The sequence below is a fragment of the Amphiura filiformis genome, chromosome 6 (assembly GCF_039555335.1).
Source record: "Amphiura filiformis chromosome 6, Afil_fr2py, whole genome shotgun sequence".
NCBI lineage: Eukaryota > Metazoa > Echinodermata > Ophiuroidea > Amphilepidida > Amphiuridae > Amphiura > Amphiura filiformis.
The window spans coordinates 66,815,184-66,831,693 of record NC_092633.1 but is presented as its reverse complement, the minus strand read 5'-3'; the positions used below and the strand labels follow the sequence as shown (position 1 = coordinate 66,831,693).

Genomic DNA, 16,510 nt, shown 5'->3' with positions numbered 1-16,510 from the left:
TTGATTTGTAAAGTAATTTTGGTTACTAGAAGTTGAATATCGGTCTTAAAATGTTCTTTCAATTGATTTTGTGCTGAAATGCGCGGGAAGCGCGCAAAATTTTTGACTTTTATCGCTTGGAGGGGCGCAGAATCGATGCTGAATTGGTCACTTGGCGCCCCTAATAAGGGTGGCTCCCGGGGCATGTTGCCCCCTCTGCCCCCCCCCCGTAGTTACGCCACTGGCCCTAGGGTTGCAGGGCAGGATGGTGGGGTGGGAGAGGGCGGCCTTACCAGCAATAAGGACGTGTCCCCTATATAATAGTGCCTTACGGGACAGGCCTACATTTGTCTACTTTGTGCATTCATAATGAACATAATAAACGGAATGAAGCAAATATTAGGCCTATACTGTTAACAGGAAATTTAAAATAAATAAATAAATTTTGCTTTTTCCGTTTTTTAATTTAACACAGGATAGGGCCTAAAGCAAAAATTTCTTTCAAAAATGATTTTTCACAAAATCAACTGATTGACGAAAATGATGTGGATGGAGGAGAGCATCACATATTTCTATATCCGAAAACTGACCTGACGATATAAAGTGCCTAATTTCGTTTTTAATATTTTCTAAGAAGAACCCCAACATCTTGACCCAAATGTTCGTTGTGTGAATGTATCTTTGTAGTAGCTCTTACCATGCGTATTGCAGATAGCGTCACCTTTCTCAGGTTAGCCACAGAATTGTGGGTTAGCCACAACAGCACCGTTCGGGATTACCCGCCGTTCGGGATTACCCGCCCCTCCCCTACGAAGAAATGTCGCGATATCGATGAGCAACGCGCGCACATGGCGTTTTGCGTTTATTAGTCGCGTATTTGCAGTGGCCCGCGCGAATATTATGACTGGCGCTCAATTCAAACAATTGTTCTGCAGGTATCTTTGTACCGGCATCCGCATGCATGCATGTTGGTCAATAATTTTTCATTTTACGGCCATTACAACAAAAATTGTCTTCTTTAACTTTGTATTACGAGTCGTGGCACTTTGGATGATTCACAAATCAGAAGTTGTCTGCTTTTCCTGTACTAAAAGATAGTCAATGATGGAAGAAGAGGAAAGGAACGACAATGTCAACGATACACCAAATCCTCACACAGATGACTTATTTACGGGGGAGAAACACCTTGATGGAAGATGGGCATGGGTGGTCATGATAGCCGCACTGTTAACTCATATATTGACATTTGGTGCTGCATACGCATCAGTAGGTGCCCTTTATGTAGAATTCCTAAAAGATTTTGGACAAAGTGAATCGGCAACAGCGTTGACTGGCTCAATTTTGCTCGGAACTATGTTGTGTGCAGGTAGGTGAATGAAACAAAAAAATGGCGATCCAGTCTTTAGTTTTATACCACGGGCCTCGCTTACGATCACGATTGATCGTAAGTTTCATTTACCACATGAGAATACCTATTTGCATCAAGGTTTTCGGGTTTAGGCCTAAATAGACAGGCAAGATCGCCAAGCAACCGCCTGATTTTTATCCTAAGCTAAGAAATCTACTATCTAATTTGGCAAATTGAATTGCTGTAGTCTATGTAGCAGTGGATTTAACGGCTACGACATTATTACATAAACACGTGCGCAGTAAGCGGAATAAATGTTAGGTTTTACAGGCCTACTCCAGATTCCAGAAACATGCAGCACTAATTTTGTGAAAGTAAGCAAATATTATTATCCTGTTTGTCAACCCCCCCCCAAAACAAAACAAAACACAACAAGAAAAAAAAACAGCTGAAAATATTAATCCTTTAGTTGGAACCTTGTGAGTAGGAACTAGGGCTAGGGCAGCCCTAACTATAGCAATATTAACAAAGTAAAATGTTTATATTTCGCAAATTCTTAAAATAGATTTAGACCACAGCCAAAAACATGCACATGCATTTAAAAAAACACAAATAGGGTGTTTTTGTATGCTGTAACAATCAAGTCTGAAGACTTTTCAACTTGTACAATACCGTACCAGTCTATGCACTTTAATTCAGAGTAAACTAACCTATACACCATATTCTGAATGCTTAGACTTATGCCAATATAATATAAATATAATGAAAAATTGCATATTTTTGGCCATTATTTCTAGAAATTAACCAAATAATGAAAATTGGACTTTATTGCCAGTTAGCTACAAATAAAGGATTAGCATTTAGCTATGTTTCATTGGGCAAAAGAGGATAATATTTTTAATCGCTAAATTAGTGCTGTATTTTTCTGGAATCGGGAGTAATAAGCATTTGGGTGCCCTGGGTGCAGAGTATCTATCAGTGATCAGTTTATATAATGAAGATAGCAAGTGCACAGCCTGGATGTACAGTGATCAGTCATCTCATTAGAATAGGTTTAATGATATCAATGTGGCCTTTCCAGTGTCCGGTTCTCAGTGCATAATGCTTGCTATCTTATCTTACTCAAGTTTGATATCAATTCAATGTAGACCTTTTAGGATCAGGTTCTCCGTGCAAAATGCTATCTTACCTTACTCAAGTTTGATATCGATGTAGACTTTCCAGGATCAGTTGCGGTTCTCCGTGCATAATGTTTGCTATCTTATCTTACGCAAGTTTGATATGAATGTAGACTTTCCAGGATCAGGTTATCCGTGCATAATGTTTGCTATCTTATCTTACGCAAGTTTGATATCAATGTAGGCTTTCCAGGATCCGGTTCTCTGTGCAAAATGTTTGCTATATTATCTTACGCAAGTTTAATATCAATGTCGACTTTCCAGAATCAGGTTCTCCGTACATAATGTTTGCTTTCTTATCTTACGCAAATTTGATAACAATGTAGACTTTCCAGGATAAGGTTATCCGTGCATAATGTTTGCTATCGTATCTTAAGTTTGATATCAATGTAGACTTTCCAGGATCAGGTTATCCGTGCATAATGTTTGCTATCTTATCTTAAGTTTGATATCATCTATTTATTTTACACAAGTTTGATATCAATGTCGACTTTCCAGGATCAGGTTCTCTGTGCAAAATATTTGCTATATTATTTTACACAAGTTTGATATCAATGTCGACTTTCCAAGAACAGGTTCTCCGTGACAAATAAAACAAACCCACAAAAAAAAAAAAAAAAAAAACCCAAAAAAAAAACAAATTAATTCTGTGATATCAATGTAGACTTTCCAGGATCCGGTTCTCCGTGCATAATGTTGGCTATCTTATCTCACGCAAGTTTGATATCAATGTAGGCTTTCCAGGATCAGGTTATCAGTGCATAATGTTTGCTATCTTATCTTACGCAAGTTTGATATCAATGTAGACTTTCCGGGATCAGGTTCTCCGTGCATAATGTTTGCTATCTAGTTGATAATTATGCATCTGGTTGATAAGATAAATAATGCAGTAGAAAATGATGAAACTACTATAGGAGTGTTTCTAGACCTATCAAAAGCTTTCGACACTATTGACCATAGTATTCTACTTCATAAATTAGAACATTTTGGATTCAGAGGAATTGTTTATGACTGGTTCAAGAGCTATTTAAGTGATAGAAAACAATATGTGAACTTCAATAATAAAAATTCCAAATATAAAAGTATAATTTGCGGAGTCCTCAAGGCTCAATATTAGGTCCTTTACTATTTATTTTGTACATAAATGATATAACGAATACCTCGACTATATTAGACTTTGTATTGTTTGCTGATGATACGACAATTTTATACTCAAGCAATGATATTGCTAATCAAATGTCATTAATAAATAAAGAGTTATCCGAAGTGAGTAACTGGTTTAAAGCAAACAAACTTTCTGTAAATGCTAGTAAAACTAATTACATGATTATGGGTAGGCCTACCCCTAGAATGACTTCGATAAATAATTCACAAGAAAACAGAGATATTACTTTGGATGGTACAAACTTGCAAAGGGTAACCGAAACCAAATTTTTAGGTGTAATTATCGATGAAAATCTCACATGGAAAAACCATATCAACGGAATCTCAAAAACAATCTCACGGAATATAGGTATGATAAACAAGTTCAAATTTTTATACCTGGGCGTGTTTTGCACACGCTTTATTGTACGCTTGTCTTGCCTTATATTAATTATGGTATACTTACATGGGGGAATGCATGTAAAACATATCTTGATAAAATACATTTGCTCCAAAAATGGGCCATGAGAACTATTTCAAATAGCCATTATCGAAGCTATTCTGGACCACTATTTCATATATTCAATATGCTCAATGTATATGATATATTCAAACTAGAACTAGGTGTATACATGTATAAATATTCTATTAAACAACTGCCATGTTCATTTGACAGTTTCTTTCTAAAACGATCCGATATTCATAGCTATCACACAAGAAACAGTAATAAGTATAATCAAACAAGAAACAAGAAAGTATTCACTGATCATTCAATCAGGACTACCGGCCCACTGTTATGGAATTCCCTGAACGATAACCTTAAAGTAGCAAACTCAATCAAACATTTTCGAAACCAATATAAAACACAGCTAATCTCATTTTACAACTAGTTCTTGGAGCCCCGTTTTTGTTCTTGTGTGATAGGCTTAATATACTCTGTTTGTTTGTTGTTGTATTAATTTAGTTGTGAAAGGGGATGTTCAATGTTGGCCTTATTGGCCTTTCGATCATCTCCTCCATAATTGTCTTGTTTTATTTTTATGATGTTGAATTTCTTTGTATTTTGTTGTTTTTTATTATGGAAATAAAGATTCATTCATTCATTCATATCTTATCTTACGCAAGTTTGGTATCAATGTAGATTTTCCAGGATCAGGCTCTCCGTGTATAATGTTTGCTATCTTATCTTACGCAAGCTTGATATCAATATAGAAATTTCCGAGATGCGGTACTCAGTGCATAATGTTTGCTATCTTATCTTACACAAGTTTGATATCAATGTAGACTTTCCAGGATCCGGTTCTCCCTGCATAATGTTTGCTTTCTTATCTCACGAATGTTTGATATCAATGTAGACTTTCCAGGATCAGGTTCTCCGTGCATAATGTTAGCTATCTTATCTTACTCAAGTTTGATATCAATGTAGACTTTCCAGGATCCAGTTCTCCGTGCATAATGTTTGTTATCTTATCTCACGCAAGTTTGATATCAATGTAGACTTTCCAGGATGCGGTTCTCCGTGCATAATGTTTGCTTACTTATCTTACGCAAGTTTGATATCAATGTAGACTTTCCAAGATCAGGTTCTCCGTGTATAATGTTTGCTTTCTTATCTTACGCAAGTTTGTTATCAATGTAGACATTCCATGATCCGGTTCTCCGTGCATAATGTTTGCTATCTTATCTTACGCAAGCTTGATACCAATGTAGACGTTCCAGGATCAGGTTCTCCGTGCATAATGTCTGCTATCTTATCTTGCGCAAATTTGATATCAATGTAGACTTTCCAGGATCCGGTTCTCCGTGCATAATGTCTGCTATCTTATCTTACGCAAGCTTGATACCAATGTAGACTTTCCAGGATCCGGTTCTCCGTGCATAATGTTTGCTATCTTATCTTACGCAAGTTTGATATCAATGTAGACTTTCCAGGATCCTGTTCTCCGTGTATAATGTTTGCTTTCTTATCTTACGCAAGTTTGTTATCAATGTAGACTTTCCAGGATCCGGTTCTCCGTGCATAATGTCTGCTATCTTATCTTACGCAAGCTTGATACCAATGTAGACTTTCCAGGATCCGGTTCTCCGTGCATAATGTTTGCTATCTTATCTTACGCAAGTTTGATATCAATGTAGACTTTCCAGGATCCGGTTCTCCGCGTATAATGTTTGCTTTCTTATCTTGCGCAAATTTGATATCAATGTAGACTTTCCAGGATCAGGTTCTCCGTGCATAATGTTTGCTATCTTATCTTACGCAAGCTTGATACCAATGTAGACGTTCCAGGATCCGGTTCTCCGTGTATAATGTTTGTTATCTTATCTTACGGAAGTTTGATATCAATGTAGATTTTCCAGGATCAGGTTCTCCGTGTATAATGTCCGCTATCTTATCTTACACAAGTTTGATATCAATGTAGACTTTCCAGGATCCGGTTCTCCGTGCATAATGTTTGCTATCTTATCTTACGCAAGTTTGGTATCAATGTAGATTTTCCAGGATCAGGCTCTCCGTGTATAATGTTTGCTATCTTATCTTACGCAAGCTTGATATCAATATAGAAATTTCCGGGATGCGGTACTCAGTGCATAATGTTTGCTATCTTATCTTACACAAGTTTGATATCAATGTAGACTTTCCAGGATCCGGTTATCCGTGCATAATGTTTGCTTTCTTATCTCACGAATGTTTGATATCAATGTAGACTTTTCAGGATCCGGTTCTCCGTGCATAATGTTTGCTTACTTATCTTACGCAAGTTTGATATCAATGTAGACTTTCCAAGATCCGGTTATCCGTGCATAATGTTTGCTTTCTTATCTTACTCAAGTTGGATTACAATGTAGACTTTCCAGGATCCGGTTATCCGTGCATAATGTTTGCTATCTTATCTTACGCAAGTTTGATATCAATGTAGAGTTTCCGGGATCCGGTTCTCCGGGCAAAATGTATTTTATCTTACGCAAGTTTGATATCAACGTAGATTTTCCAGGATCAGGTTCTCCGTGCATAATGTTTGCTATCTTATCTTACGCAAGTTTGATATCAATGTAGACTTTCCAGGATGCGGTTCTCCGTGTATAATGTTTGCTATCTTATCTTACGCAAGTTTGATATCAATGTAGACTTTCCAGGATGCGGTTCTCCGTGTATAATGTTTGCTATCTTGTCTTACGCAAGTTTGATATCAATGTAGACTTTCCAGGATCAGGTTCTTCGTACATAATGTTTGCTATCTTATCTTACGCAAGTTTGATATCAATGTAGACTTTCTGGGATCAGGTTCTCAGTGCATAATATATGATATATATTATCTCGTTATCTCGTGGGAACGAGATATGTCTCGAGGGAACGAGATAAAACGAAGATTTGTCCATGTCACTTCCGGGCTCCGTACAAAATGGCGGAAGTATAGTAAAAAAAATAGGCCAAAAAGAATATTTTTATTGCATTCCACACAGGGAAATATACATTATATTATATCTAAAAGGTCATTTGAATTAAATAAAATTGAATAAATTGAAATAAGAGAATAATTGCAAATAATAACAATAAGCATCAGATTTATTAGCAAGAAAACATTTCGCCCCAGATCGCGTTTTTTACAACTTCCCCTTTTAACGTTATCATTAGCATGATCGTCATCATCATCGTCTTTCATTAACTTTATCGTCATTCATCATCATCATCATCATCGTCATTCATCATTATCATCATCTGGATTTCCTCTCATTATAACTGGCAAAGAACGGTGATAGCATACTTTTTCTCCTCACCATTATCATCTCCTCATCATCATTATCTTAATACTTGGGAACATTGCTTACAAGTACGTAAAAACCTCTTAAATAATGCCGTTAACAACGTTGTTGTTGAACCACTTTTACTATATATAATGACTACTCACTGTGACTACACATTATATTTTAATTATCCACCAGGTCCTTTGGCCAGTATATTGGTTGGGAGGTTTGGAGCACGGATGGTAGCAGTGAGTGGAGGAGTGTTTGCTTCTTCTGGGCTAATATTGAGTGCTTTAGCCAAAGGTTTAATTCATCTCTACTTCACTTTCGGATTTTTAACTGGTAAGCTCATGAAATTATAATTGGCATTGGAACTTTTTACAATAAGGTTAAATATATATTAAGTATATTTCAAATTCCGCCTATTAAGTCTAAATTGTAAAATTAAGTGGCTTTAATGCGAGGGGAGCTTGACCTAGCGGTGTTTGCGCTCAAACATTAACAAGTAAAGAAGACGCACAAGAGGAAATTAAGGTATGGATTAAAGGAGATCCCACAGCTTGATGACCTATTTAATTGGGTTATATTAATCTTTTTAAATTAAATTAATGTTTGATTTGTTACCCTTTTTGAACATTTTCAGGTTTGGGTTATGGCTTAAGCTATCTACCTTGTATTGTCATGGTTGGCAATTTCTTCGAGAGAAAGCGAACAGTTGCTGGGGGAATCGCTGTATCGGGCAGTGGGCTGGGTACCTTCCTCGTGGCACCAATCACTCAAGGGTTGCTGGATGCATTCGGGTATCGAAAAGCCCTCATTGTTCTTGGATGCATAGAGCTGATCTTATGCTTCTGCGGTGCCACCTATGTGCCGAGTAAGATCCCGATCAGGAAGATAGATGTAATTCGTGATGACGTCGAGTCAATATTAGGTAGCGGCAGTGTACTGACTGCATCGATACTTGAAGGCACCACAGTATTTACGAAACCTTCAGATGTGTCTTTCATGATGCAGGCGGCCATGTGCTCCAGTGGTTTGTCGTTTTCTGGTCAATCACGAACACACACAAGAGAAGCAACAACGAATACACCGCATGAATTTGGAACTAACTCGCCGCTATCGCAACCATCAGCGTCTTTCGCCACCTCCTCTGTACTTGCCCAAGCCGCGCTGGGCTTGGGTGCCTTATCTCCGTCTACAGGTCTATCATCTTCTTTGGTATTGTCTAGCAGTAAAGTTAGCGAACAGGTCAGATCCCCAGCGGCAGTGGGTTCTCCGATAACTTCAATTCCAGATGAATGGCTGGAAAGTGTTGCACTAACAATGAAAGCTGATGACAACGACACAACATTGACTGCTCGTCGAAAGCCCGACTTTCCCACTATACCAGAAGAATTCATTGGCCTTACGAAGTCATCGGAGCAGGCATCAGTTGCCACGATAGTAATAGCGCAAGGACCAAATCCAACTGATGAGGACACTAACACACTAGGAGCCAGAGCTGTCGCTGCAAAAGTGATGGAGGAAAGCACTCGCGAGCTCGAAGATGCTTCAGACATCCAGCTGGGTTCGAGTTACAGCTCAAACACGTCAAATAAAAATGCTCAAGCACACGGCCCAATTTTAAATGGCGTTTTGAATGTTCACCTGAACGCAAGTTACAGCTCAAACACGTCAAATAAGCACGATCCATCAGTTTACTCGTCAGTCGATGAAGTGACTATCCCAGATTTCCCTGTTCAAAACATCAATGATTTAATGATTCAGTTTAATGACCACTACATTAATCCCAGCGGTGATAAGGATGACGACATGAACGTACAGGATCAGGATGATGTTAGTCTCTCTTCAAGTACTCTCTTTCCGAATCCACAACCAAGCACCGAGTCGAAAACATTCATGGAGGAAATGCTCATACTTGTCAATCTGTTCAAGAACAGATTTTTCATCTTCTTTTGCCTATCAAACCTGTTTGTTTGTATAGGCTACCAATTGCCGTACATGTACTTCAAGGCTTTTGCTCTCTCCATGGGTCTTGGAGAGGATTCATGGGTGCTCATACTATCGGTGATGGGAATCACCAACACGATCGGACGGGTACTCGTCGGATTTATGTTCAACTACGTGCACACCGACCACGGCAGACTTTATGGTTTCGCTATGTCGATGATTATCGCCGGGACCATTCTTACATTGACCTCGTTAGCAGATAGTTACGTGTCACTGCTATGCTACGCCACGGCGTTTGCCTTGGTAGCTGGTTCGACCGATTGTCTCGTGGCTGCTCTCCTGGTCGGATTTGTGGGACTTGACACCCTCGGATATTCCTTTGGAATGACCATAGAGATGCAGGGGATCGGATTCATCATAGGACCACCGATAGCAGGTATGCCATTTTGACAATGATAAACGTTGGGACACTAATGCGTGACACCAATTAAAGTGTATCGCAGTCCTGATATTCCAACATTTTCTCCTTTTTTCTAAAGATGGCCAAAATGGTTACCGAAATTTTACATTACTTGGATGATCAAGTTAAGCGTATAATTTTTTTGAAGAGAAAATTTCAATAGCTACTTAACCGTGCGTCAATAGTTTTGGGGCATATTAATACATAAATCGATGAAAATACACCAACAAGTATTTTAACATACAGAAAATCCATGGCAATGTGTTTGGAAACCCATGCTCGTCATTTCATGATTCATTACCGACCGCCTCTTACTGATTCACCAGAATAACCTCATTAACTAATCCAATTAATTTGGTAGATGTGGAATTTAAGACAGAAACATCACCATAGGCTAGGGTCAGGGGTTAAGGTTAGGGGTTAGATTTAGAGGTCATTTGTCTTAAATGCCACATTTACCATTAATTTAGTCTTTCGTAAATCCAAATTTGCATAAATCTAAAATTGTGTTTGCGTTTTTCCCCCCAATCCGTATACAGGTTTCATGTACTCGCTAACAGGGACGTACTCAGCAGTATTCTGCACCGGAGGTGTCGCCTTCATATTATCCGGTTTCGCGCTGCTTTTGGAACCACTTATTGCTTACATTCGCAAGGAGAATAAGATAGAAGACATGCAGCTTTCTCGAATATAGAAGTAGGAGCAGTGCTATCCCAGAGCCCTGACGCTTCTACCGAGGCTATTGTGTCGAGAGAACTGTTTCAATTTCCTTTAATGAATTATTATTTTATATTGGAAAGACGGGTAACCGTGAAAGAATGACAGTTTTCATTGGATATTTAACCTCACCATTATGGCATATTTATAACGTTTCATTAATCCATTATTGCAAGAGCCGAGCCGATGAAGTTCAAGTTGTTAGGCTGGTGGTGGAGCATGCTGTCCTGTTTTAAGTTATAATTATCATCAGGATCATATAAATTAATATCATTGAGCTCATTTGTAAGTGCATTCGTATAGCTATCTATCTAAGGTAAAATGAATCGCACACTGTATGTTTAATTCGAAACAAACGTCAGCCACTTCCTCTCTTAATCTTATAACGAAGACATGTTACATCGAACATTCTACATATGGTCATGTTATTTATACTGGGCACCTAAAAAGGGCGGCTCTGTTGCATTCTTACTCATCAAGACGTGTTTACATGCATGTAGCTTGTTTATTTGATATTTATTATGAGCTTGTTTAGTACTATTTTTTTCCTTAGACATTGGTCTTTCAATTTCTGAAACAAAAATTAATGATTTTCATTTGTACTAATTACTGTAACTCGTTAAGTCTAATTAGTCAGGGGTGGCTCATGTGGCGGAGGATCATGTGGCGGAGGATCACAATGCTGTACAATGGTGATCCTCCGCCACATGATTTTCAATAAACATTATTGATGGATTTCTACTTGTTTCTGTACTTGATCTCAGCCAAGTGATATCATGTTTAGCATTCATTGCCTATAGTATTTGTTTATTAGACAATTAAAAATTACTAATTACTTGTTGCTACATTAATAAAGTTCGTTGACCTCTATGTATTTAATAGGATTTTAATGTAGGCAACATTCAAAAGGATGCTATGGACAAACGAAACATGATAAAAGGCTCAAATTCCTTAAGCAGACCTTGGTTGTGATCCTCTTTACTTCAGTAAACTAAAACTAGTAAAACATAGAAAGTTTGCGACAAATCTGAAAGAGCGCCCTCATGCTCAATTTTGATCCAAAAAGTCCATTTTTACGAAAACGCTTTGTCGAATTCTCTTTTAACTTTCAAACTGGATTGTTGAGCTTATTGTACATCTAGTTACATGCCTCTATCATGAAAACGTGCATCTCCATTGCCAGATAAGCTAGGGGTGTTTTAAAGAAATTTATATAAATATTGACAGATTTTTGACCACCCTGTATCTACGTAATTGAAGTACTTGACAGCTAAAAGTTCCATATGGCTAGGTGGGCAATTAAGTTAACTATATTAAACATGTGTCAAAACATTATCAATGTACGTCGAGGGGTGACACGAATTAATATTTTCATTCTTATTTTGCTTGTTACACCCTGTATATTATATGGGTCACCCTGTATAATTACTCCCATTGTATGGTTTCTGAAATCATCTGAGTATATGCTCTCAGAATATATACTTTTATTGGGTTCTAACGTAAACTTTTGAAGTTATAGTACCAAACCTGTAAAAGCATGTGATTTGTTTGAAAAATACACATGCAACGTAACTGGTGCCCAACATAAAAAACATGACCATATATACACGTCGAATGTTCCTATATAACTACTTGTATCGATGATTTGCTCCAAACCCTTTACACTTTTGTGGATGGCGCTCTTCATGTTTGCACGTTTTCAAAAGCGCTCGATAGAAGGCACATATGCTAACTATCGAGTGATTATACGGTGGTAACAAATTACTATCTTTTGTAATTATCTCTTATAATAACTTTGCTTATCAAATTTGATATTTTTTACTTGTTTTGGTCTCTATAATTATATTAGGCCTATGTAGTTGGTATCTTATTTCTTACAAATATACATAGATTCAAAAAGCCAATATGGCACCTTGGCTTCGGTATATTCTTTAAATCCTGATCGTGCAACTGCCTTTTCAATATTCTCCTTACTCCATAAGAATCCTGTGATTTCATCACCTTCTTCTCCGTCAGAGTGCTCAAAATGCGATCCATGATGACCGGTCCCCGATTCTTCAAGAGGAACAAAATACATTAGCGACATTATGTACAGCCACGTGCCGTGTTTCAATTTTGAATTTCCCGCCAATGTTTTGCGTGAATCGATCTCAACCATGGTAAATGTTCCACCTGGCTTCAGAGATCGACATATTTCATTTAGAGCTTTCGATGGTATGGTGTGATGCATCACTTTCATCGCGAATGCGTGATCGAACTTCTCCGTCCAGTCTGATGGGAGCTCGTTAGCATTTGCAACCTGGAAGGATACATTTTTCAGACCAGTTTTCTCGAGGGTAGTTTGTGCCATTTTGACGGACTCATCGCTGACGTCAGTACCAAGTATAGACGCGTTGGGATATTGCTTGCCGAGAGCTAGACAAGCAGCTCCGAAACCGCAGCCGATCTCAAGAACCGAGACGGAGGCACCTTTATCTGTCGGAAAAAAAGGACAAAGAATTGCAATTAATTTGATAATAATAATATATAAAATACCATTTTCGATGATACCCGAAAGCCTTTGCAAAAGAAACTGAGACTGTCGGTTCGCACATCGTAACGGGTCGTGACGGGAATTGCCGAAAGGTTGAACTCCTATGATAATTACAATATACCCGTTATTCCGCGTGATCGTGGTAAATATTAATTCAAATATGAATATAAATCTGGTCATTGATTTGACAGCTGATTTTTTTTTAGTTTGAAATGATATATATATATGCCTACTTTCGGACAGCGGTCATAGAGCCGTAAATGCGACAAATGGTCAGACAATGAAACAAACTTAACTTTAATATTAAAAACTCCAAAAAGCTAACAATCAAACAAATCAATAACATTACAAAGAAACAAAACTAAACTAAACTAAGTAACAGCAACTATTTCCCTACCGCAAATCATATATTTCATTTAAAAATTATTTTTTTAAACGATAATGAATGTACCTAGTAAAGCCTGAAGATCCTTATTTGCAGGAACCACGGTAGAAATCATGTGACTTCCAACGAAATCAGCCGACCAGTCTGTATACCAATCCATAACGGATCCTTCTTCTGCATCACCTGCGTCTCCATGTCCGTGTCCATGATCGTGTCCGTGTCCATGGTCGTGACCGTGTCCATGTCCATGCCCGTGTCCATGTCCATGGCTGTGACCTTTCTCAGTCTGCTGTTCATGCCTATGTTCCTCATGGCTAGATGCTTGTTTAGTTTCCTCGTTTGTTTCTGATAAAATCAAATAGACCAACAAACCACACACCATGATAGACAACAAAATGTATAAACAGATCGTAAACAACCACAACAATATAAACATAAAATTGATAAGATTTGCGAATTATTTAGCAAGCTATCTCGATACCTGGCCTGGCAGTAATCATAGGAGGAGAGAGTCTGTCAAATTTCAAGAATCGACATGCACAAAACCGGAATTTTGTTATAGGTGTTAATATTTCGGAATTTCGATGGTTTTTATTGTCAAAATTCCAAAATCTTGCCAATTATAGCAGTGTTTCCTTTTCCCGGTTCCATTGTCACAATTCCGGAACTTTTACATGACAATATCGCGACATTTCATTTGCCAGAATTAAAATAATAATAATAACAAATCCGAAACTGTTATACAATAACAGAAATTTAAGCAGCAAAGTCAAAATACGGGACAAGTGCATGATTCGGACGTCATGTTCGACGAAACTGACGGACAGGACGAGCGAACTTTTCATTTATCAATTCAATCGAATTTCTTACCATCTTTTGAATCGCTATGGCGCATGAGTTCGAGTGTTTTATTGAAGGATTTTGTCATTGTTGCTACCCCAAACGCATGGCAAGCAAAGTTGCAGCTACCCGGTGTTTCCTGTGTCAAAGCTGGTCGGCGATGTGGTGGAATGAAGTACTTGTCTCCTGTTGAATCAACTATGCCACCTGCTACAACTGCGCCTAGCCACTCCTTCACATAACTGTCGTGTATAAAAGTGATTCCCGGTCGTAAGAAAAATCAGGTTTAATTAATTACTTTATAATACGGTCATTATTGGAGTAACACATCACATAAACCGACTTTAACTTATAGGAATAGAGCATTCATGGCTTTACAGAAAACTGCAGTATATGTGTTTGCCAACCCAACTAATTGACAGATGGCACCATTCATTCGAGATACCCACCTTTGCTTACATCCACTAGCTTCACTTATTTCCTGACAGGACTTTGGTTCATCGAACGAAGCAAGAGCTGCAAATAATCCTGATTTGTGCCCCAATGCCAAGGCTAGACTCAGGTAACCATTGCTCACTACCTGGGAGATTTTATCCGAGAATTCTAGTTGCATATTTCTTTCTGCAGCCATGATTGGTCCTATAGTGTGCAGAAAACAACAATAAGATTATACTTAATTTCAATTATTTAAGAACTTCATAACACATACGGCTATATGCATGCATGGGCATGTTTGATTGCTAAAGATGAAAATGAAATAAAACACCCGGATAAAACATTGTCATACGTGATACTGATTGTGTGTGCAGAGTGCAGAGTGATTTTCAAGTATACCCAGGATCTGGAAAACGCACACTCTCTCCAAATTTGTTGTTCTATTATAGGCCTATATCTATTTGGAGCATCCGATATTAAAATAAAATCATTCGTTTGGTGTTCAATACGCTATCGCCGAGTTGTTCGTCAAACGTTGTTTGTAAAATCATGAATAATAGCATTATAGAGAATTAATTAGTCATTCAATTAGTAATGCAAGAAAATGACCAATTTTAATTGGTCATTTCGCAAAGTCATAAATTGGTCATTAGTCATGCAATTTCTCATTCTTTACAAATTGAATATATATATATATAGTCATGAAAATATGTTAAAATGATGCAAATTAATGTGAAATGATATTACTATTCTTTTAGCATTATAAATACATAATTTCAGCATTATTTTTCTTGAATAAAAAATTATATCTTGTATGACTACTTTTAAGTGGTCGTATCAGACACTTTCTTTACTAACTTACGTTTACAATGTAACGCAATTCAATGTTATAGCAAGGCGAATGTGATAAATCTATTAAAAAAGACATATTCAAGCACAATTTTTAGGTTTTAAAAGTCAAAACCTCAAGTGATCCTTACAATATTTGTCAAATTTTATGTCAAGGGGTACTACACCCATTGATTTTTTTTTGCATTTTTTGCATTTTGTGAAGAAATTACAAAAAAAAAATTGGACAAAGTGGTATGCAAAATGAAGGGCAAATCTTCTCGTTTTATTGGTGGCATCGGTATCAACGTAGCTTACATGCTTTTAAAAGTAGAAGCCAAAAGGTGGTACATCACTGATGATTTAAATTCACTTCATTTTGGAAAGCTTACTATCAACGGATTTCGTTAAAATTTTGGATATGTGTTGCTAACACGTTAGGGAAATAAAGTTGATATGTAAAATGGGAATAAGTGGTTCCTGATTTCTTTTATGACTTCATGAACTTGGTGCTCCACAACTATCAAAAAGGAACTGGTTAAAATGCTTGTATTTGCAATTTTGAGCTATATTTTGTATTTTTAACGTGCGACATTATTTCACTGAAACTTAATTAAGCCACAGGTAACAGGTTACCACAACCACACTACAGCAATGTTGAAAAAATTGTATTTCTTGTCACCTATACCACCATATTGGGTAGTTTTCCGTAAGCTTAACGTTTGTGATTTTGGTAACTATTTTATATTTATTTGTGAAATCCGTCTCAACTAGGCATTCTAAATTGTACTCACCATTTACATCCCAAGGTATATTAGTATATCCACCTTGCACTTCTCGATATATATCCAGTTAAAGACAGAATATCAAAATTATTCCTCATTATGATATCACAAACTCTCACATGTGTATTCAAAATTGATGCTTAAATTTGACCTGAACCAATTGACCTATAACCTGACATACGGTG

General features: G+C 37.4%; 2 protein-coding genes across 4 annotated transcripts in view; one reads left to right on the top strand and one right to left on the bottom strand.

The window, feature by feature from the left end:
- The first annotated feature begins 1,083 nt into the window (after positions 1-1,083).
- Positions 1,084-10,548, top strand: LOC140154714 (uncharacterized). Its single transcript, XM_072177281.1, has 4 exons — positions 1,084-1,345; positions 7,591-7,734; positions 8,036-9,778; positions 10,342-10,548. Exons 1-4 carry the CDS (start codon positions 1,084-1,086, stop codon positions 10,494-10,496), a joined length of 2,304 nt encoding a protein of 767 aa, XP_072033382.1. The 3' UTR covers positions 10,497-10,548.
- Positions 10,549-11,916: 1,368 nt separating this feature from the next.
- Positions 11,917-16,510, bottom strand: part of LOC140155866 (S-adenosylmethionine-dependent methyltransferase Rv2258c-like) — a 77,119-nt gene continuing 72,525 nt past the window's right edge. For all 3 annotated transcript variants that reach the window (XM_072178860.1, XM_072178861.1, XM_072178859.1), the window contains exons 2-5: positions 14,727-14,916; positions 14,308-14,519; positions 13,504-13,782; positions 11,917-12,994 (exon numbers count right to left, since the gene is read on the bottom strand). In XM_072178860.1, coding sequence (XP_072034961.1) covers positions 12,387-12,994; positions 13,504-13,782; positions 14,308-14,519; positions 14,727-14,908 — 1,281 coding nt within the window. In that variant the 5' untranslated portion in view covers positions 14,909-14,916 and the 3' untranslated portion in view covers positions 11,917-12,386. The remainder of the gene's footprint in view (positions 12,995-13,503; positions 13,783-14,307; positions 14,520-14,726; positions 14,917-16,510) is intronic.

Bases quoted from the DNA above. Each gene is read 5' to 3' on its own strand.
- LOC140154714 (XM_072177281.1), top strand. From the start codon at position 1,084: ATGGAAGAAGAGGAAAGGAACGACAATGTCAACGATACACCAAATCCT. The intron at 1,346-7,590 runs GTAGGTGAATGA...ATTATCCACCAG, and splicing joins CGGAACTATGTTGTGTGCAG to GTCCTTTGGCCAGTATATTG. The intron at 7,735-8,035 runs GTAAGCTCATGA...GAACATTTTCAG, and splicing joins CACTTTCGGATTTTTAACTG to GTTTGGGTTATGGCTTAAGC.